The sequence below is a fragment of the Epinephelus lanceolatus genome, chromosome 18 (assembly GCF_041903045.1).
Source record: "Epinephelus lanceolatus isolate andai-2023 chromosome 18, ASM4190304v1, whole genome shotgun sequence".
Taxonomy (NCBI): Eukaryota; Metazoa; Chordata; class Actinopteri; order Perciformes; family Serranidae; genus Epinephelus; species Epinephelus lanceolatus.
The window spans coordinates 33467291-33491568 of NC_135751.1; the positions used below are offsets into that span (position 1 = coordinate 33467291).

At 42.3% G+C, this 24278-nt stretch overlaps 1 protein-coding gene across 2 annotated transcripts in view; it reads left to right on the forward strand.

Annotated features, from left to right (window-relative positions):
- The first annotated feature begins 10636 nt into the window (after window positions 1–10636).
- prkcbb (protein kinase C, beta b) overlaps window positions 10637–24278 on the forward strand; it is a 173640-nt gene continuing 159998 nt past the window's right edge. For both annotated transcript variants that reach the window (XM_033644341.2, XM_033644340.2), the window contains exons 1-2: window positions 10637–11057; window positions 12778–12809. In XM_033644341.2, the coding sequence (XP_033500232.1) occupies window positions 10879–11057; window positions 12778–12809 (211 nt within the window). In that variant the 5' untranslated portion in view covers window positions 10637–10878. The remainder of the gene's footprint in view (window positions 11058–12777; window positions 12810–24278) is intronic.

Genomic DNA, 24278 nt, shown 5'->3' on the forward strand with positions numbered 1-24278 from the left:
TGGCAATTGTGTGGTTGTAGATGTTATAAACTTCCTGTTGCCCCACAGGAAGATACACACACGCACACACACACACACACACACACACAGCACAGAGTCCATTATAATGCAGCCTTTAACATTTTTACACAGATCACAGTTTACTGGAACACACACCATCCACCCCTATGCTGCCTGTGCTGCTGGAGGTGTCAAACAGAAACGTACCACACATGCAGGCACAATCACACAGCTTCAAAACATGTTATGCACAATAAACACATTTGTGCAACGACACACAGACACACACTCCTGCACACAGCCAAAGAGAGACAGCGAGAGAGAAGTGCAGATATGCAAATGGCGTGTGAAAGCAGAAGAATGAGCTCTCTGTGGTTTCAGATCAATGATGTTTGAGCTGTATTTAATAACTCTTAAAATGACAGAGAGAGGGTGAGGGGTGCAGAGAGAGAGAGAGAAACAGACAGAGGAGAGATTAGAGGGGAGATAGAGTGAGAGAGTGCGGCAGAAAGAACCAGAGTCATTAGAGACACACAAAAGTTACATAAGTGAGGTAATTGTGCCTGTGAAGTGTGGGTTCGCCACATATCTTACCTTTGGCTAAACATGCTGTACCTATGTGTGTGTGTGTGTGTGTGTGTGTGTGTGTATATTTGTGTGTGTGTGGGCTATGCAATACAGCAGGACTTATCCCTCCACAGACCGGCTGGTATAGGCCACAAAGAGTGTGTGGGAGTAGGTAGACAAAATGTGTTAATGTGTGTATGTAAGGTTATAGCTTTAAAGTGGCGTAGTTGTGCTAATGGCTGGCCACCTGTGTGAGTATGTGTTTGTGCATGCGGGGAGTGTGTGCACATTTCCGCCACCTTTTAACCAGAAAGAGTGTCACAGATGAAAGCCTCGTGTGTCATATGAAGGTAAAGAATTCAAAGAACTGAGTCAAGACAAGCGATCAAAACTCAACACAACAATGCACCTAGAGCAGCGCGGCAAGCGTGTGAGGGTCTGCGCTTGTGTGGCTGTATTTGTGCGTCACAGTGCGTTCTGTGCTGTAGTCACTGGATGACGAAGGAAACAACAGGTTTATATAACGACTCCCTCCCTTTGTGGAAGAAAATGATGACAAAAAAAGGACCATGGGATTGGAGAGGAAATATGCTCAGAGATAGAGACAGAGGCGTAAGATGGAGCATTGAGACAGAAAATGAGGAGGTAACAGTGAGACACAGAGATAGAAATCAGCAGAGGGAGAGAGACGGAGGAGACAGCGGTGATGTTTTGGAGGATTGGATGCATGAGAGAAGGAAAGGAAGAGTAAAAAAAAGCAACAGATGCAAAGTTAAAGAAAAACAGAGAGAAACACCTGCATTGTTTTGCATTCAGTTTGCATTATCACCCATTATGAAAGCCCATTTCTGTCAGTGTGATGAAAAAGAAATCCTGTAGGTCATTACAATGACATACAAGATCAAACTGATTAGTTAGTATTTCAAAATAATGAAAAACTTCCTCAAAATAATGACTTAATTGGTTTCAAAGTCAAGGATGCTGCCTTGGTAGAATGGGTCCTTCCAAGGCAGGTCCTACAGATGCTAGGCATGAATCCTTCCAAGCATTTGGTCAACAAACAATGGAACAGGCTAGTGAGTGCCTAGGTGTGCGTCACTGAAGACACCCCGCCTTCAGTCTTGGCAAATGGTGCCCAAAGTATTGTGGGTACTTTATGCCCACTTGGTCCTCAGCAGAATTCAAAGGACCCTTGACGTTGCAGCAGTCCTGAAATTTAGTCGTTTAAGGATCCTTCTTTGACTTTGAGAAGCACTAAATATCTCAGCAATGACTCAAACTAATGACTTATTAATATGACTTTATCTGGACACATTTCCCCACAAATACAACATGCTAATGTTTTTAGCACAAGCCTATGGCAGTTTACATTGTATAAATTAGCCTAGCCGCTAGCAGACTTTCCTTCTACTCATATGAAGCCAGGGACAACAGCAACATTTAACAAAGGCCACATTAAAAAATTTGGCTCCATTACAGCTCACAAGGTTCACTGACAAAACAACTGTCTTATTCTAAACACGTTTTCCAAACAAATATAACATGCTAACGTTATTAGCACAAGCCTATGGCATTTTACATTGTATAAATTAGCCTTACGACTCATGGAGATTTCCTCGGCTCATATGAAGCCAGGATAAATCACACACAAGATTTAACATGCTATTTTGTGGAGGCTTGGTTGTCTTTGCAATTAATTGCTTCTTGTCTGTGAAATACAAATGAATACAAGTTTTGTTTCCACTGAGGGAAATGGTTTCAGCTAAAAAAAAACAGACTAATAACTCCTCACTTATTTTGGTATTCAGTTTTGTACTGTGTCCTTTTTAACAGCTTTCCCCCTCAGCATCTCCTTATATTTCAGTCAGCTGTTTCCTACATTTCCCAGAATGCTTTTCAACAAACCCTGGACAACAACCATAAAGGCATACACCTTTCTCATGGCAGACATTTTGATTCACAATCAAGAGTACAGACTGATAATTTTATCAGGGTGCACTCTACAGGTGTGACAGTGCCAGGTATTGTACCCTCACTGGGCCTGTTTGGCTGGGATAACTACATGAAACAGTGCCCTCGTCAATGTCATCATAAACACCTGTGCTTCTGCAGCTCTGATGAGTTAAATGTAAGAGTGAGGTCTTTTTAAGTTAAAATGTAAGCAGGAGTGAAAATGATGGCACACTAAGAGCAAGGAAGTAATACTGCTAAAAATGGGATCCACACCCTTGAGTCGCCAAATCTTGCAGCTTGCATTCTGGTCAGTTCAGGGTGATGTTGGTGAAGTTAGACTTCCTCACTCCAGGCTGTGGAACTTTCATAGCAATCAAAGCACAGGTGCAACACATAACGGTAACAATGGCTTCGTTATGTAATTAGCTACACCTGTGTTCACAAGTCAAGCCTCTTCAGTAAGCTGCCTCTTCCATGATGCTTCTTGCTGGAGGTCGACACAAAATGGTGAGTGACTAAAAATTGTTATATAGTCATACTAACATTTGTCAGTGGTCGAACACTTTGGTTGATGGTTTACTTATTCATTTATATTTTTTGCTGCAATACAGCAGGTGGCCACCATGAAAAATTAGCTGCAAGGCTGAGCAGTATTTCTGACTCAGACTTAGCTCTGTGCAGCTAAAAGTTGTAGAGTGACTGATGGGTGGATGTCATGATATTATTAGTTGAAACTGGTTGGTGGTTGTGAGTGCACATAATATTTTCTTTTACAGCAGGAAAACATTATTAGATTGTTATCTGCATATGTTGTGAGGTGCACAATATGAGCAGGTATGTGATCTAAAAGGGTTAAAAAGGCATTTTCAATTTATCTCAACTTCAAGATTGTCTGTTCCTAAAACTAGGCTGTCTACACAATAGAAAGACAAAGCCAAAATTGCTCAAAATTTAATTTTGGTATGAAATTTCGAAGTCGACCAATAGTCAACAGTCTATTAGTCGACTAGTTGCCTGCTTGTTTACGAAATTAATTCAAGTATTAAATGATATATGTTGGGCGGGGCAACACAATGGTTTGAGTTGAAGGTGTGAGAAAGAATAGTATCAGTAACATTGTTAACACTGTGCTACATGACAGAGAAATACAAAACCGTACTAATGAACCTTCATTAATATAGGCCTATAGTTTATCTACAAGTGCACGTCACACACTGAGCGAGCCGCCTGTTAATGACGCTGTGGGCTAATGGGCATGTAGCTACTTCCATGTTTCAGATGATACGTCATGTTTGTAGTCGACCAATGAAGATGAGTTTACATATCACCTTGGGTTCGTCCTTCACCTTCTCAAAATGATCCCACACTTTGGATTTCCTGCCCGACATGTTATTAACTAGCCTGTGGAATAACCGCAGGTACCAGCCCTGGAAATTAGGGGCCGTACACATGCTGTGTCTTTATCTGCCTGGAAAATGCTGTGTGCTACTCCTGGGCCTTTTTTGTGTCAGCTTTCAAGAGCACGGTGGCAGGTTGCGTTAGAGGTTGCTAAAAGGTTGCTGAAATTCTGAGTTCAGAGCTGATCTTCTTCCAGGTGCTGTTTACAAGTGTGTAGTTCTATCATCCTAGTGGAGTTTCCGACTAATGACTTTTCTGGTCGACTAACGTTTGGTTGACTATTAGGGGGCAGTGCTAGAAATTACCCAGATTGTCCGCATTGTTGGGCCTATAGATCAAGCGCACAAGAGACTTACAGTGGCCAATTGTGGCCAAGAGTGGCCGAGTGGCTATCTAACTAACCAAGCCCTCTGTTAGCCTGAATTGGAATAAAACTGCTTAATTGTGTGGCTCTTCTAAACTTACAAAATGTTATCAGACTGAATAGATCAAATCCCGATAGTAAAATGAGTCATTTCGTGGGGGTTGTGATGCTCAAAAAAATGTATCCACTGATTTACGGAGGTCTCTTGCACAATGTAAGTCTATGGAAAAAAGTCTTTTAGGGCCCCATAACATCATGTGACAGACCCAGCATGGTAATTCCACGTTTGGCCACTATGTAAAAGTGGCTTCAAAGCCCGCCACTGTTTCCTGGGAGCTTGTGTAGTTCAAACAACAGCCCTACAACCATCAAAAATCCACTGTATGATCCAAAAAAATGTCATCCAGCGAATTTGAGCTGAGAGATGAGCAGGGAGATCTGGCTGCTGGTAAGATGGAGGCAAGTTTACCAAAGGTCATTTACGTATACTTTCCACATTGTTATGATACAAAGCCAGTTGAAAACTGGCAAAGCATCCTTTCAAGAATGATTTGATGTGATTTCAGTGATGATAACGCCAGTAAATTACCTGCTGTCATCCACATCTTGTCAAACATCCAAGCTGGCTCGCCGGCATAGATGCTCGCCCTAGTTCAATAGCCCGGGGGAACAGTTACATCACATCCTGTATATTGATGAAATTGAAAGAGATCAGTGGCTTATGGTGCGAAACGATGGGTCACTGTGTCACAGTCTATACATACACACAGGCCCAGTCAGGTACTGGCAGGCTATACTTACGTCACCACCAGTGTCTCTTGATGCCTGGTACCATTGTAAATTAAGACGATCTTGTCGTTTCACAGACTGCCAGCCGTCGAGACAGACGATTATGTAACAATGTATGTGTGCCTTTAATGTCGAATGAATAAGCGAGGTAATGGGGACCAGAAAGGTTAAAAACTGAGCTCTGAGCTGGAAGCTAAATCTACAGTAAACCTTGTATTGATGAGCCAGGGTGAACTGCACATGCTGTTATCTGTCCTGCAGCTAAATCAATCTCATCTAGGTCATTCACTGCCAACTGACTGCTACGACGTGTGTGTGCGGGTGTGTGTACAGCATGGAGCAGTTGGGACTATGGTTGTCACTGAACTGAAATGAGATTCTGTGGCCTTTAAACAGGTGGAACAGCAAGACTACTACTGAATCACTTGTTCATACATCTTCTTTTTAATATTTGCCGCATGTATATGAAGGACATGTATTCATTGCCACAGCAGTGATGTCCTGCTTCACACTCTCAGTGACAATCAGTTGCCTCTGTCCCTGCATCACTGTCATCACACCTCTCATATTCATCTCTCTACATTTACTATACTGAGAGATGCAGGTGGTTAAATAGGTTACTTGGCTCTTTCTATGAAGCATCTTATTCACAGATCAAATGACTCAGGAAGTCACATCATTTAATACCTTAAATGCATCTTGGAAAACTTTGTGACATGAAATTCATCCAACAATCGCAGATGATGATCCTCCAAAATCCCTTTGAAAGCAAAAGTCTTAAGATGAGTCAGAACTCAGCAACTGTGCTTGCTTTCAATGCCAGCACTCAGACTTAAAGAGTCTGTGTTTTTTCCCATATCCAAATGGGAGATATCTCTTTTTGGAAATGAGCACTTGAATTTCAAATATTGAACGTCACTCTTTGTGTTTACTGTTGGCTGTAGTGCTGGTTTAAGAAATGGCGTTCATTCTGCTGCTGCTCCATACACAGCATTTGCATAACCTGCTCCAGATAAAAGTGAATCTCAAAATGGAACACATCGTTTTACATGTACAGGCGAGCAGTTTGAGCATAGAACGGACATTTCAAACACATTTTAAATGTCCTTTCAGATGGAGGTCCTTGGCACAATCTGCAGATGGCGTTCTATATGGCAGCTGTGTTTGGAGGTCTGTGACAAGGCAAAGTTTGCACAGTAAAAATCTTCTCACAACTTTTACCACCTGCCAAACAGCTCTCAACTTACATGTTAAAAACATGAACTCACAAGCTACATTTGAAGGTAGTGTTGGATAATATAGCCAGTTCCCATTCTGAAGTCATCGGATACTGTCACTTTGTCAGTGATCTGGGCATTAGATACCAACGCACAGAGGCTCCCTTTTGTGGTGGTATAATTCACACCAGGTGGCAGCAGTTGTTGATGCAGCGACTACTAACCATTCATCCATCCATTTTCAACCGCTTACCCGGGGGCCGGGTTTGCGGGGGCAGCAGGCTGAGCAAAGTGCTCCAGATGTCCCTCTCCCCAGCAATGCTTTCCAGCTCCTTCTGGGTGATTCCAAAGTGTTCCAAGGCCAGATGAGATATGTAATCCCTCCAGCATGTTCTGGGTCTGCCCCGGGGCCTTCTACCAGTGGGACAAGCATGATTTGAGCTTTGTGACATGGTGCGTTATCCTGCTGGAAGTAGCCATCAGAAGATGGGTACACTGTGGTCATAAAGGGATGGACACAGTCAGCAACAATACTCAGGTAGGCTGTGGTGTTTAAACCATGCTCAGTTGGTACTAAGAAAATCTCCCCCACACCATTACACCACCACCAGCAGCCTGAACCGTTGATACAAGGCAGGATGGATCCATGCTTTCATGATTACACCAAATTCTTGCCATACCATCTGAATGTGGCAGCAGAAATCCAGACTCATCAGACCAGGCAACATTTCCAATCTTCTGTTGTCCAGTTTTGGTGAACCCAGTTGTAGCCTCCTGTTCTTAGCTGACTAGATAAACACCTGGTGTGGTCTTTTGCTGCTGTAGCCCATCTGCTTTAAGGTTCAACATGTTGTGTCTGTAGAAACACTCTTCTGCATACCTTGGTTGTAACGAGTGTTTAGTTGCAATACTGTGGCCTTTTTAACAGCTCAAACATGTCTGGACATTGTCCTCTGACCTTTGCCACCAACAAGGCATTTTGGCCCAGAGAACTTTTACTCACTGGATATGTTCTCTTTTTGGGACCATCCTCTGTAAACCCTAGAGATGGTTGTGATGGTTGTGGTTAAATCACTTTTCTTCCTCATTCTGATGCTAGTTTGTACTACAGCACATCGTCTTGACCATGTCTACATGTCTAAATACACTGAGTTGCTGCCACATTACTGGCTGATTAGACATTTGTATTAAACAGCAGTTAAACAGTTGAACAACCATACAGTTAATACTAAGATATCTGTTGCTTTCATATATCTGGGTGTATCAGACCATAGTGGACAGTTTTAAAAATCAATTAACAGGACTGCATGGAAATACTGAACTTTTATTGTGGCACCACTATGTGACCCTGAATCCTTGAAATTATGTTTAAAGGATAGGTTTAGAATTTTTGAGGTATATCTGAATACAACACTGACATGCCATTGATTCTGAATGAGTTATAATATATAAAGGGTGCCATAGTTGTTTGTTCTGTCCATATGAGCTGCAAAGATATCCCCTCCTGAAGCAACACGAGATGATGGGGACAGAATCTGTCCTGATTTTGCACATAAATTAATTTTTAAAATTCCAGCTGTCTGAGTTAGACAAATCATCTGTATCTTTTCAAGAGCCTTTCTTTTTATGCTCAGAACTGTCCATGGGAGCACAGAGGGAACGTCGTACTACAAGGACTCCAACTTTGGAAGAGACGTACTTCATTTGTCTAACTCAGACTGTGAAAGCCTTAAACTGATGCTGCCCGAACTGTGGAGTGCATTTTAGCACAGACCGAGGACTGTGGATTTTGTTCCCTATCACTTGACACATTATATGACAAATCACACTGATACAGCATTAGGAAGGGATTTTGTTGCAGTCAGCGAACAGGAACAGAAACAGCAACCAAAGTGCAAAACTCCATCAAGCAGTCTCTGGAACTGATCACAGCCACTCTAGACAATACATATGGTGCAGCTGTGAACGTTGGAACTGTCCCTCTCGACCCCCTTACAGTCTAGATGGTGGCCAAGATAAGAAAACAGGAATTTATTCACCTTGTATCTTGCCTAACTTTAGTGGATAATAACATATTGGGGTGTGGAATTAATCTGCAGATGCTCCAGTGCAAAATCAGGCCAAACTTTTCTATGGATGTCACTTTTTTGAGCCGACAAAGTCCAAGGTGTGACCTGCAGCAGATGCTTCTTGTTTTTTGTTTAGCTGATTGCCCAAAATGCTTGCAGCACTTAACTGCTTAAGAGGTGTGAGGAGTCAGCAATCAGTGATGGTATAAAAAAAGTAAATAAAACAAATTTAAATCACCACAACCACAAGAGGTCCTTTAAGCATACAGTCATAAATGTACACAAAAAATATGAGGCTGATTGGTCCAGGAGTCTTAGAGTAGACAGAAAGATACAGACAACCATTTCAGTGTGCATTGGCATGGCAGTATTGTTTTACAGACTACAGATCATGGTTATTTAATCCATAACAAAAATCACTTGATTTTCTAGGAAATAGTACTATGCCCAGATAGATTGCCCCAGGAGTTTGCATTTTATCACTCCTGGTTCCCTCATCTTGAAGTCGATGGGTTTTTGAATGGGTTCTGGTTAGATACCTGAAGGTCTGTGGTTCACACAAGTTTAAGAGAGTTCAGTGTTTTGTTCTACAACATATAATACAGTTAATACCTCACTCGTGAACTTTGAAGCTTCTATGTGTCTTAAAAAAAAGGCGGTTACTTACTAGTGGCTAAATAAGACTGCAGAACGCCATCACGCTGAGCTGCGCCAAACACAGCTTCATGCGACCGTGGTGTAGTTTTTTTTTATAGCCCAACATTAGCATTTTGGCTTCAGTAATCATGTGGGGTTCATTTGTGAAGATTATCTTCCTGAACAAAACGTGCAAGTATCATGAAAGTTTGTAAGCAATAATCCAAAATCCAAAGGAAAAATCTTGTAGGCTTTTTGATGAGAGAACCAATGCAGTGCTAACTCCTGCGTTGGTACAAAAAAAATCATCCCTGGAAACCCAGTCTCACTCCGTGGTTGTCGAAATCCGGTGCTTGAGCAGTGACTTGCGGCATCAGACACTGACGGAAAAAGGCGTCCTTTAACTTCGGCATGGTACGCGGCCAGACGCTGTTATACTTTAATGGGACTTGACAGTGTAAGGGGGAAACCTTGCTGGAAAAGAATGAAAGTTAAGGCGGCGGAAGATTCTAAAGCCAAACATTTTTCCTAAACCTAACCACGTGCTGTTGTTGCCTAAACCCAGAAAAAAGATCATAACACGCACATCCCAAAGAAATATTTAAAGGGTGCTGGATCATAAACTTCTAACATCCATCAAAAAAAGAAAAAATGATCCGCACACCGATAGAGCTCCCATTAATTCATGATTTATTTTCTGTCAAGTGACGTTTCAAGCAACGCAGGCTCTTCATCAGACATGTAATGAATGATATGATATGATTACAAGTCTGAGGAAGAGCCTGCGTTGCTCGAAACGTCACTTGACAGAAAATAAATCATGGATTAATGGGAGCTCTATCGGTGTGCGGATAATTTTTTCCTTTTTTGTTGCCTAAACCCAGCCATGTGTGTATGTTGTTGTACTGATGTTGTGGGTTTATTTTGAAAGAGACTGTATATAAACAGTAAATTTCCTGTGAAAATGGAAGTGTATTTTGAAAGAAGACAATGCATGTAACAGGCAGAACTTGACATGGTGTCCCACAACATCAGCAATCAATGCACCTTTCACGTCATATCTGGATGTGGAAGGTCCATGACTAAAACGTCTATAGGCTATGTGACGAGGTCGGAGTGAGAATGTGTTGTCCCTTATGAACAGCCTATCAGTATTGCAGTTTAAACTCACATGCGGGCTGTGGTGGTAGCAGATTTCATCCACTCCCACAGCAACATAAACTCACTTCATAAAAACATATCACCACAGGCATTCACCAAAACAGATGATCATCAGATTAACACTTTAAATTTTAGCATTACCTCCAGTATGACACAGGAAACTGATAGGGTATAAAGATATTCTTATTTTACATGACAGATTCTGTTTTAATATTTGACAGACAAAAGAACCCATTCAGCGCTGTGAATGCTTGGTATTTCAAAGTCACATTTAACAGACTAATTAAAGTGCACTTTTAGGTAGAAAGTGTCAGGGCGTAGAGAGGTAAATGAGCTTTTACAGTTCAGCCTCTCCAAATAACATTTAAATGTCAAGGAAAAGTAAGAAAGTTAAAGCTCCTCACTCATTCTCCCTCCCCTTCTTTTTCTCTCTCCCCTCCTCCTCTACCTCTCTGTCTCTCTCTTTCTGGTAGTCAGTCTGTGCGCTCACAAGAAAAGGAGGAAGCGGAGTGAGAGCAGCGCATCGGCAGCTCGTCTCTACTCAACTGACGGACAACATCACAGACACCCAAAAACAACCTGCACCACAGTTTATCAACTCCTCTACCCGGAGCAACGCACCAGGCGCGACTTTTGCAACCCTTCAGAGACGCATTCAACCTCCTGCAACTCGCGTCGGGTTCGTTAAAGTCAAAATAAAGACAGTTGCACTGACAGTCGGAGAATGGCAGACTCGGCGGCGGCCAACAGCGACGGGGAGGACGGACCCCGCGAGCCCATGCGGGGCTTCGCGCGCCAGGGAGCCCTCCGCCAGAAGAACGTGCACGAGGTGAAGGACCACAAATTCATCGCGCGCTTCTTCAAGCAGCCCACCTTCTGCAGCCACTGCACCGACTTCATCTGGTGAGGAGCTGGGGATGGATGGAATTAAGGGTTCACAGCAGAGTTTCACTTTAATTGCTGCTGTCATAGACTATTTCAATGAAATAGGAATTAATTTTGATATAATGAATTGTTTAGAAATAGATTTTTAAGTTGAGACAACAGTGGGTGCACCAAAAAATGGCATAAAAATAAGGGAAGAAACCACAAGACAAGTTTATCTCATGATTTAATGTCAATTTAAATGAGTAAAGTGGTGAGAAAAGGAGAAATGGGGCCCATTGATATGAAAAAGACAAAATGGCTGTAGTGTTTGATAGTATTACATCATAAAGGTACAGCAGGAATAAAAGTGGGAGGGCTGCACCGGTTGCACACATTCCTCAAAATAAACATCGATTTCGTCTTATTCTTGCACTTGTTGATGCTATATATGAAAGGTAGGGCAGGAGGGAAGACGGAGAGATATGTGGGCTGCACTGATAAAAAAAGGAATCGCTGCAGACCATTGTTTGATGGTATTAAGTAGGCAGAGGAACTGAGAGGCTGAGAGCAAAAATGAACCACGTTCCCTAAAAAAGCGGTGAATTGCAGCCAGCAGGAAGAGTGCTAACCTCGGGGTCAAACACTGATATAACTGCTGACACAACCTCAGCCTTCCTCCTCCTCCTCCCTCCTTCTTCTCTCTTCATTTTCTCCTCTAAATCACCTGTGCAGACATGTCACCATGCAAGCCACCAGGGCTTACTAGACAGTGACTGCGCTCGGGTTATTAAATGAGTTTCCGGCTCTAGGTTGGCCTAATTTGTCCCCGCTTATTATTATCTCGTACTGTGCGCTATTCCCAAAACGGCCATTATTTAACTCCTGTGACGGGCTTTTTAATTTGTGAATGGCTAAATGATTTGACCTAGAAGATTGTGTGTGTGCGTTCATGGAAATCTAATGGGATGGTCTCACTGGTTGTAAATACCCCTTAAATAGAAGAACATTGTGCACCCTGTGTAATTGCTTGACCCGTTTAGATTATCAAACCATCTGTCTATCTATCTATCTGTCTATCTGTCTATCTATCTATCTGTCTATCTATCTATCTATCTATCTATCTATCTATCTGTCTATCTGTCTATCTATCTGTCTATCAATTTAGGTCAATAAGCAAAACGAAAAGAACAACGAGTGCACCGAGTGATTTCACACCCCTAGAGATTATCTATTTGTAGCCACAATATGAAAATGAGCAGGGCTAAATGTGCGTTCATGCAACAGTGTGTGTGTATGCATGCATGCACCTGCAGACACCCCAGCATTCCCCATACCATCGACGAGGTATGGTTTACCATTTTGGCCCGGGGCAGTTGCAGCCCCGTCTAACAGAATAGTACATGTGAGCAGGTTCGTGGACCCGAGCTGACCTCAGTACATGTACTATACTGTTCATGCAATAATCGAATGTCCTCGCCGCCCGCAGACTTCATTGTGTGTTTGTGTGGGGCTCTTTTTTGGATGGAGAGCTTAAGTGCTGCGCACAAATGGCAGACAGCATTTGACATTTGCTTCTACGCAAATGTCTTGAGGCGAAGAGAGAGGGTTCCAGAATTCCTTGTCCAAGTTCTGTGTGTGTGTGTGTGTGTGTGTGTGTGTGTGTGTGTGTGTGTGACAGAGAGAGTAGTAAGTGTGCGTACACATGTCTGTGCCTGTAAAATGCTAAACCTGTTTTCTATGTATGTTCTCCTCACAGGGGTTTTGGGAAGCAGGGATTCCAGTGTCAAGGTAGGTGGACTGAACACACACAGATGTGCACATTATTAGGTGGTGCTCCATGGATGGATATTAACTTAGTCACCACTACCTTATCCTGTTGTTTTCTGTTTTTTCTATGCTTATTATCTGTCTTTCTTGTTTTAGTTATCCATGTCCCATTTTTAATCTTTGTTTTAAGGTTCAGATTGTGAAACTAATATCATATTTAATCTCTCTAGTCCTCTCCTCACCTTTGTCAACTGCTTGTTTTTCTTTCTCCCCATCTCTCTACTCCTGTCTCCCTATTTCTTTACCTATACTTACTTCTCTTTATCCTCTCTAGTTACTCAGTAATATTCTTTCCTCTCTTCTTCTCTGTCTTTTCAGAGCACTCAAGTGAACACAAGCTCTGAACTCTGTTTTGAAAGTCAAAAATTCTTGAAAAATGTTAGGGCTGCCCTTGACTAAGAATCTTCCTAGTCGACCAATAGTCATCATTTAGGGCCATTAGTCGACTAGTCACCTGCATGTTTACGATATTAATTCAATTATTAAATGATATATTTTGGGCGGGGCAACACAATGGTTTGAGTTGAAGGTGTGAGAAAGAATAGTATCAGTAACATTGTTAACACTGTGCTACATTACAGAGAAATACAAAACCGTACTAATGAACCTTCATTAATATAGGCCTATATTTTATCTCCAAGTGCACGTCACACACTGAGCGAGCCGCCTGTTAATGATGCTGTGGGCTAATGGGCATGTAGCTACTTCCATGTTTCAGATGATACGTCATGTTTGTAGTCGACCAATGAAGATGAGTTTACATATCACCTTGGGTTCGTCCTTCACCTTCTCAAAATGATCCCACACTTTGGATTTCCTGCCCGACATGTTATTAACTAGCCTGTGGAATAACCACAGGTACCAGCCCTGGAAATTAGGGGCTGTACACATGCTGTGTCTTTACCTGCCTGGAAACGTGAGGTCGGGCACTGGGTGCTACTTTTGTGCCTTTTTTGTGCCAGCTTTCAAGAGCACGGCAACAGGTTGTGTCTGAGGTCGCTAAGCAACCTTAACCTTAACAAGCACCATAAAGCTCTGGGTAGCCCTGCACTAACATGATCAACTTTTCCGTATTTATCAGACTGAATATTTACAGAAGAAGGAAAACATATCTGTCAGCTGTGACTGGTTTTTAACCTGACTCCTGTCTGACTGCTGAGCGTGGACACTTCCTGTGTCTGTCCCTTCAGATTAAATTCCCACATGGTCCAGTCTTATAGATTTTGATTTATTTTGACAAGGTGCGTTTTTTGACCAATAAAATTTCAATGACTAATGACCTTTCTGGTTGACTAATGTTTAGTTGACAGTTAGGGGGCAGCCCGGATAACAATAGCATTAACATGACAATTACAATTATTTACCATCCTTGTTATATGGCGGCTGCGCTCATCCTCTTGTCCTCCTTCTTTGAGTTAGCTGCTAACTGCTATCACCTACTTTAAACATCAAACCACTAAACAAACATCTTCCCTTATGTCTGGAATATGATTTTGTAGGTCGGGGCATCTCTGTAGCATCACTGTATTTTATTTATAGTGATACGTTTTACCTTTATCCAAAATTGTAGCTCCTGTGATTTGGATATTGCACTTGGCCATATTGCGATTTCGATAATATTTTGATTAATTGTGCAGCCTTGCAAAAAAATGACCAACAGCATGCTCTAAACATTACCTGCTTCCATAATTACTCCAATCTTTAAGAATAAGAGTATGCCATTGTTCATTCAGTGTTATTGTTTCTCAGTGGGTTTAAATGAACACCATTCCCGAACCTCATATCTTGATTCAAAACATCACTAGCTTGACAGGCCCGGCCGCCTCCCTGCTGTGCGGTTCATTCAAAATATCACAGTTTAAAATAATCTTGCAACTCCATGAGATTTAATGGGAACGAGAACAATATCATGAAGCTCTCGCTCCAGTCTGAGTGAAATATACACTGATGAAAAGAAAGGACGTCAGTATTGTTGGAATCTGGAGAAACATTCTGCACCTTTTAAAGATAATAAAAGTTGAGGATCAATGCATCTGTGGATTTATCTTTTCATATGAACAGAACCATTACAGATCAGTGGTTAAAGTCTCTGTGGGAAAGCACACGGCGCAACAGAAGCAAGTCTGGAAGTCGAGGCAGGACTCTGGTGCTTTATTCAGAGCGGAGCACTCTGTAGGTGTAGATTTAGGTATTGATAGTTGGAAGGTGATCAAGGATGTGGAAGGAAGTGAGTCAGCATGAAACACTGCTGTATAATCAAAACTGTATTTATTTTTAAAACGTGAAATTAGATAATAAGATGTGGGCTTTTTTCACAGCAGACATTTTGACTTCGTAGTCATAGTGGAAGAAGCACAGGTGTTACTAATGGTGGCTCTTTTCTGCTCGAGTGTGCCAGTAAGTCATGACAGTGGGACAGTGAGCCAGCGTGCACAATACCAGGAGCCTCAAACTGAAGCAGCTAAATGGAATCCAGCCATCATAAACACATTTATTACTGACATCTGTGCTGTTTCTACTGCGACACATCAAAATGTCTGCTGTGAAAAAGGCCTGCTGTGTACATAAGTACTTAAAGAGACTTGTGAGTAAAAATTGCTCTGTCACAAAGCTCAAGATGAAACTGGAGGGTAAAGTTAGAGGTTAAGTTCGTTCATTTTGGATCAGCTTATCAAAAGAGATGCAGCGTTCACTTCCTTAAACGATAGAGCGTAAAGCAAGACATCTGATTTAGTGGCTTTTGCTGGTTTCATCTACTCAGCAAAGCCTGATGAAACTTATTTGACACCCCACACTAATAAACTTGGTCTCCTTTTCCTCTCACTCTTTTCCCTCCCTGCCCATCATCCTCCGTCCCCACAGCAGAGACAGATCCAGCCTCAGCTTTGTGGATTTTGCCACAGGAAATGACATAAGCTATCAGAAAAGCATATCTAGCTGACAAAAATGTTGTGCTTTGGGCTTTTGTGTTTTTTATTTTTTTTATTTTTATCAATTTGCTTGAAGTCTATGTCTTTTCCACTTGTATTAACAGCCAACTAGATGTGTTCAAGGATTTTCACGTCTCCTAGCAACAGTGAAATATTCAGACGCGGCCGTCTACAGTATATGCTGTAGGATGGGTGAGGTGCTGTTCAGCACAGCAGTGGGTTCGCTGGTAATTGGCCCGTGTGTATATGTAACGGGTCAATAGTGTCCTTTAGAGGAAGCATCCGCCGCGCTGTGGGGACACTCTGGAGAGGAAGAGGTGAGGTTGTAGGTGTCCGGGTGTGTGTGCACTCTGATTCCACGGCTGGAAGAGGGCACTGGTAGATGGAAAGATGGATCTCACTGTGTGTGTTGTGAGTGTGTGTGCGCGTCTGTGTGAGTAACTTGGCACCTGTGGTTGCATTAGATTTTATTTTGTACGTCACTTTGACAGATAGGGTTGTGAAAATTCTATCATTTTCTGTTACTGTTGTTTTAACTTTAATTTTTTAATTTGAGTAAGACATTTAATAGCATTTATTTTTCATTAAAACATTTTTATGTTTTAAATGTAAGTAATACACAAAACAGTCTTATAGATTATGCATTTAAGGGCATGGAGAGGAAACATGAACACCTACTGTGCAAAGAAATTTCAGACACTTAGCTACTTTGACATTTTGCAATGGTATGTCGTGAAATAGCCCACCAGTTTAATTGCTAAAACCAGTTAGACATCATCATGCATGTGATATTTAAGAAAAGACGAGACAGCTAGTAGCTAAAACATATGCACACGCCGCCATCATTGTAAAAAAACAAATCAATAAATGGCGTGAAGTATTTGGTTAACGCGACGTCTGCTCAGCAACAGTTTGCGCTCACCGTCCTCCATCAGGTGTGTGTTTGTGTTCGTGTGCATGTCCTGAGCTGCTCTCCGACTCATTTGCCCGTCTGCAGGGTATCACTTCCCTTGAGCTCGGGGAGAAAGGGAATTCCTCTGCAAGGTCACGCACACACGTACACAAATGCACACAAACATACACACTTGGAGTGAAGTGAGGTCAGTGCGAAGGTGTGCTTTGCCTTCTGGGTTTACATGCTTGTGTTTGACAGTCACATACAGGGAGGGTGTTTGTGTGTATTGTTGTGTATGAGGAGAGTTTAATAATGAAAGACAAGTTTTTATTATTTGTATTATTGTATTAATAATGTAAACAGAATGTGAGGGAGACAGTGTTTATGGCCTCTGTGTAAACATGTCCTTGGATGAAAGGTCAGATCATCAATAAGACCTGGCAGGCTGTGTATGCTACAGCTCCTCTGTCTCCTGTGAGTTTATCAGTAGTAGAGACCTGAGCGGACAAATCAGAACCATTAGTGGCTCATATGTTGTTGATGGATTGTTTGTCTCTTGAATCAGACCTTATATTCCACTGATAATTGTTGCATCACAGTGTTTGGAAGCTCTGACCCTTGACCTCCTCAGCTTTGGTTGCTTTAATTTGTTGATCCAAAAGAAGATTATTTTAGCAACTGTTGCCTCGATTTTAAGTCCAAACGTGAGCATTCAAATATAAAATCAATCAATGAGCTGCAAAGCAAAGTGTTTATAGGTTCAGCAAAACTGAGCCTCATTAACAGCATTCAACACTGTGACTTTTGTTCCTCTTGGTGTTCATTCTGCCTCGTCATGGGTGTAAAAAGGAAGTTAGATTTGCCTCTGCTGCGTCAAGTAGGTATATTTTTAGCTGCTTTTGTAACACAGTAGGAAGGATGAACAAAATGAAAATGATTTTGTTCCCGCAGTTTAGCCTTGTGTACTTTAACAGCTTACTGCACATGACATGCGACTGTTGTTAAGTCCTGTCATAAAGTCAAATGTATGAATTATGCAGTGTTTGGTGGCACAGGTCCTGCTCTCTTCCATTGTGTCAATACAGTTAGCATGCTGCAGAGGCGAGGGGGCTGGGTGCAGAGCTCGGCACCCCTAACAGCAGCCTTTAACAGGTGTCACAAAGCAGCAGCCTGTGACAGTACATATGGAGGGATGCAGTTTAGAGAGCTGGCAGTGTACAGTATGTGATGCATACATCTTATATTTCCTGTCTGAACCAACATAAAAGTTGGATTGTCTTGTTTCAACTTTTTATTACACACCTATCAATATCTGCTGTTCAGAGAGCATGCACACCACAGTTAGCAGTTGTCATGGTAGAAAAATGGCATTTAAGTGTCCTCAGAAACATACAGCATAATGTCCTACTATACTGTATATCACCATGCTCAGTGTCTCTTAAATCTGTTGAAAGCTGACCACATCCACAGTTATTTATGATGCACAGTCTATGCAGTCTATGAGGTGGGTTTTAGATGCTAATGATTCAGTTTTTTTTCAGTAATTAAAATTATTATATCACTCAGTTATTTAACTTTCCATCCAGTCTAACCCTTTACATTCATCAGTGCTTTTTAAATGGTGGGAAAAGTGATTTAATGCTGTGCATGAAGAAAAAGAAGGAAGTCACATCCAGCTGTTTTAGGGGTGTTTTGCACTAGGCTTGTCACAATACCAGAATTTCAGTAGTCGATAGCAATACCAGTGAATTTCCACGATTCTTGATACTCATTCGATACCACGATAAAAATCAAGAAACTGAAATTGAAACTCGCTCACCTTGAATTCTTTAAACAAGTCAGGGTGTCTGTCTTTTAAGTGTTCAGCCAGGTTTAAAGTGTTTCCTCCTTTAGTCTGGAAACTTAGGCGGCACCGTTTGCACACTGGTTTTTGCGAGTTTATAATTATTCTGCTTTCATTTGCCTCAAATGCAAAATATCTCCACACACGACTCCTGCTACCTGACTTTTCGACAAGCCGAGGTGTTGTGGCTCCAGCAGCACTTGTTAGAGCTTAGATTCTCTGCCCGAGCCCGAACCCGACCTGGACCCGACCCGACCGTAATTTCCCGCCACTATCCTCGGGCTCGGATGGGTCAGGCTCCTCATAGTAGACCTAGGCCATGGAACCAACTACTTATCACACCTGAGCCTTGACGGTGCCACTTGCCATGCACATGTGAGTTATCGATGGTGATGGTGTGTGTCGGCTTCGTCGAGTGTACCAAGTGCAGCACGATGCTGGTATATGACAACAAAAAGACGGGGACCTCGACACTTAAGAGGCACATGACAAAGGCTTGCCATGGAAAGAAAAACGAGAGTCAGCCTTCAATGTCCACGTTCGTATCCTTAAAAAAATGTTGGGTTTAAACCAGGCTCGGGCTCGTAATTACAGTTAAAGAGACGGGCTGGGCTCGGGCAGAACATGCACAGGCTCAGGTGGGGTCGGGCTGGATTTTTTGGGCCTGATTTCTGGCAAAGACGATGGAGAGCAGACGTTCTTCGGCGCTCGTCCTCGGCATAGACTGACGTGAGTATACTGCCCCCGTCAGGTCCAACAGGAATCGACACGGCCCGCTGAGGGCAAAATTGTGTCCGGTACTTACAATACAGAAAAAAACAGGTACCGACGTATTTTTGCATGTGGGAATCAACTTGGTACCGAAGTATCAGGTCTCATGACAACCCTATTTTACACACTGCATATTTTCAACAACAGGAATCACGTAATTTGCAGAGATATGTAACATTAGCAAACTTGTTGACTGAAAGATTTAAAGATAAAAAGTTAGACATAGTCATCTGACCAATCCAACGTTACTGCTCTGCCTATTTTATGCACTGTGTTGCTTTTCTAGTGTTTTTGATCAACCAAATTTACCAGGAAGAAAACTAAGCAATGCTATGCTGGGATGGGGACGCAGCAAAACATATTTTAGCAACCAAAAAAAATTAATATGATTTGAAGTGTAGGCTGTATTCGGAATATTTTCCCCGCTCTACCTTAGACACTAACTAATTGAGGCAACAGTTGACCAGTTCCTCCTGTGTACTGCAAATTGAAATGACTGTTTCTGTCAATGGAGTCTGATGGCTTTGAGATAATGATGTCTGACTACAAGGTTAAGTGGTGAAAACGTTCTAAATATAGCATGCACTTAACTTGATATTGATTTTTCTAGGTGGACCTTTTAAGGTGGCTAAAAAACTAACCAATTGAGGAAGTGTTTGCTCATCGCCTTTTTATTCTATGTACATAACAATCACTGTCTCAGTGTTGTAGCTGTAAACAACACATTATAGTGTCTCAGATTGATTCTGCTGTTTGGCTTTCCATACGCTTGGTAGAGTGTAGGACTCAAAGGGCGTGAGCAGCTTGTATTACATGACGTGATGTTTCTCAGAAGAGTGTGTGTGTGTGTGTGTGTGTGTGCACGTGCGTCATGTTCAATTTAATAAGCTCATGAGTGCTTATTTCCTTAATGGCTGTTTGTGCAGAACTGTGTGTGCTCTCATGCTTCCACGTGATTGGTTTTGTGCATGGCTTTATGCATGCGTTCCTAAACGAGTGTGTTAATAATGAGTTGGGTTTTCAGTGTGTAACAGGTTGTCAAGTGTCCTCCACTGTCTCCTCACAGACTTAATGGACAAATTATCCCTTTGGAGAGCTTGAGAGGGATGGATGAGGGCGGGGTGGGGGGTGGGGGGGTTGAGTGGCAGGAAGTGTGAGAAATGTGGCAAACAGGGCAACAAGGAGGAGACGGGAGAGTAAACAATTTAGATGCATGAAAATATGGAAGAGAACGATGCCGAGATGAGAATGGGAGGAGGGAGAAGCGAGGAAGATAGAGAGGAAGTGGGGGTGGAATTCATAGAGGGAGGAGGGAGAGACAAAAGGGGGAGAAAGTGAGTGGGAAGGGTGTGGGAAGGAGACGAGGATTACATGTGATTTTCTTGAAAGTTCCAATGAAAGTAGCTCATAGCAGGCGCAGGGAGAAACAAAAGGATGAAAGGCATATTACATGCCCTTAGAGAGTGATGACAAAAAAGGTGCTGTTTTTTCTTTGGTCTTGTAACGTGACATGATGTGAAACATATTATACAGGGAAGATAAAAAAAAAGAGGAATTGATGAAGGGAGAGATTGAGGAAGGCAGAAATAGAAGAGATGCATGCTCTCTGTAAGTTCTCCATAACGTATTCAACCCAGCATTCTGTTCAGCATCCTAAATATAATCCTTTTATAGTGGATATGAGGTCTGCTTGTGCATATGGCTGATGGTGCCAACTGACAAATGGCTGTAAATTTGTTTGCGGTCTGTTTGATTTTAAAGGATTCATCTTGTGGTGCGCTCCTGCAGGCGGAGGACAATTACATATATTCCAAAAAAATGAATAAATTAAACAAGGCAGATGGTTGAAAATGAATGAGAAAGGTATGCTGGGATGACACTCGAGTGGAAGGGTGGTGGGTGAGATTTTCCTACCAGGCAGAGGAGATAATGGACGGGGAAGAAGAGGTAGAACAGAGACGAGAAAGAGAGGAAGAGGGAGAGTTGAAATGGTGTAGGCATGAGTGTAGATTGCACCTAAAACAAGCCCATGAAGGTGTCATTTGCTGCAGCTATTAGCGCTCTTCAAAAGGGAGAAAAAAATGTACATATTTATAAAAAGCACTAGTCAAGAGTTGTATTCAAGCCTCGCTTTGACTCATGGCGTCTTTTGTGCTCACCAGCAGCCATCGGGCTGCTGTTGGGCTCAGTGCCCACAGTTCCTCTGGATTCACATAAAACGTTTTCCGCCTTTTTCATGAGCCTATTCAGGTTCAAATGAGTTGGTGAACATTTGCAAACATCTGTGTCTGTTGGCGGTGGCGAACACAGCTCAGGTGCTTCTGCAACTCCAACCTGCGTGGGTGGGAGGTCTCCGGGATCCTAAACCTGCCTCCCACACACACAAACACATGCACGTACGCATGCATGCACACACACAGATCACACAAATGCATGCACAAAAACAAAACGGGTATTCATGCATGAAACACACACAGAGCTGATGGTGAGGTGTCATTGAGATCCTGAAGCGAAGGGAAACGGATGAAAACATATCTGATTCACTCATCCAGTCCTTCGTTTCTCCACCTCCACCTCTGTTCTCTTTGTTTCCCCGATTTCTTTTGACCTATCACTCCCTCCTTTCTATTCTGCTCCCTTTGTCTTTTCTCTCTTCATCTTCTCCCCCTTCGTTCAACTTTCTGTTCCTTCTTTCTCTGGAGCTCTTTCCCTAACTCCATCATTCCCTTTTCTTACCCTTCATTGTTCTGTCTTCCGTGTTCATCTTAGTTCTCCCTCTCTCCTCCTTCCACCATTCCTCCAGCTCCCCACTTCTCCCTCCGCCTCTCCCGCTCTCTCCCCCTTTTTCTCTCGAGTGGCTGTGTTGGAAGCTGTGGGCTTTGATGCTTTTATAAATAGCCCAAGTGTTCCACTGAGAGTACCACCAAATGGGATGGATGGATGGAGAGATGGTTGGATGGATAGATGGATGGATGGGGGATTGGAGAGGGGGATGGAAGAGGAGGGAGGGCTGAGTGTGTAGGTGTGAAGGGAGAACATTGAAAAGCGCCAGAAAAAAAGGAAAGGATTAAAACGCGACAGAGGCAGACAGAGGTGCTTATTGAGATAACAGAAAGCACTGATTGGAGAATAATGATGTGAAACTGTGGGGATGCCGATCCTGCGGCCCTCAGAAATGCCTGTGGTTCAAGGGACCAGAGGTTTAGATACTACTATTATTATTATATAGCCTGTTGTAAGAAAATAGAAACATGGGAAAATTAGATTTAATTTTTGCTATATTATATTAAGGAGATTTCAATTATCGAATTTAGAAACGTTAAGTTGCTTCAAGCTCATAATTTGGCTCCACAAAGACACTCTTACATATTTGTTTTGTGCTAGCAGTGATTTAATATTGTGAATTTGGTTGGTGCCTGTTAGTAATCTCTCATACAGTCTAGATGGTTGTCTTGTGGTAATACATATTAGTGTAATTTTCCTCTGAAATTACACATCTGCTATCACGTGTCGATCAGACATATGGCACTGTCTGTCTTTTTTTCTTACCACAGCTAAGTAGAAACATTCTGTAAAACCTGCAGTGGAAGCATACAGTATTCATAGATTTTTACGTTGTAGATAATTTGCCAAGAGTTATGTTTTCAAAAAGGCCTGCTGTACACCATGTAAACAAAAATTTGCAACAAGATAAAACTGTTTTAGAACTTTGCAGGGAAAAGTTGTAGCGGTGTGAACTGGCCTGTCTCAATTCAACTCAAGCTAGTTGATGGTGTCATCTGCGACTCAGCTTGTTAAGTCGCCAGCGGCTGGTTTTAGAATGTAAGGCACGTCATCTTTTTCAACAGCCAGTCAGCTGACCCCAGATGCAGACTGGCCAATCCAAACATAGTATTAGGCCGGCTCAGACCAGGGTCCGAAAACAACACAGCTGTACTCCATTGACTCTAATGCAGTTGTTTCAGATTTCCTTCATTTTCAGGCTGGTTTTGTGGATTTGGAGCTAAATGTTGTGTCTGGGGCACGTCGTGTATTAATGATACTCGTTACCTGGAGAGGTTGGAAAAAGATATACATTTCTTCCCTGCTCCAAAACCAAAATCAAACCCTGAAAAGTGTAGGGTTAGCTAGCTAGCTACTGAAGATATAGCCTACTGAATGTATACACATGCTGCTTTTGCTTTGTAATGATTATAACAGTGAAACAAAGACCGAGCCTGCTGTACAGGAACCAGTGAAGGGAAGCAGGGAAACTTTGCTGATATTCAACCAGCTCTGTGTCATCACAGTGTGTGCAGATGAACGTTGTTTAACTTCCCCTTGAGATCCCTGCCCATCCGGTGGCAGAGGTGCTGGCAGCAGCACGGGGATGAAGCCAATTGAAGCCATTGTTCATCTGCACACACTGTGATGCCACACAGCTGGTTCAATATCAGCAAAGTTTCTATTTATATTCATTGTCTTGTGTGGCGATCAGCAGTGATGTGGTGGTTCACTTTTACACTGTGATCTGTAGCCTATAGTTCGGCTTTAGCTTCTAACTATCTTTGTCTTTTTAACCTGTTGTTGCTGCTGAGTCAGTTTGACATCCTGAATATATCCTTCAAACACAGACTGTAGACCCCTCTGTCTGCTTCTCTCTGGAATCACTCTTTCATTTCTCCAAAAATATGATAATATTTCTTCAGAGAGTGCAGTTAGTTACAATGTGGGCTCCATGCTTACTCCGACAGCTTGTCAGACCATCACAAAGGGGCGGGGCTTAGCGAAAAGTCAATTACAAACTGTTAGCAGGCGGCATGTTCGCTTGCTCTCTGTCACTGCCGAGTCTGACAAATTTACATCCCCATGGCCAAAGATAAACAGTATGTCGGTCTCTGTCCTCATGGTTTGTTGTTTGGTTTTTGCTGTTTCATCACTAATATGCAGCTGTAGCAAGTATCTCACTATCACTATCCTCATCTTTACATTAAGAAGGTACACCACCAGAA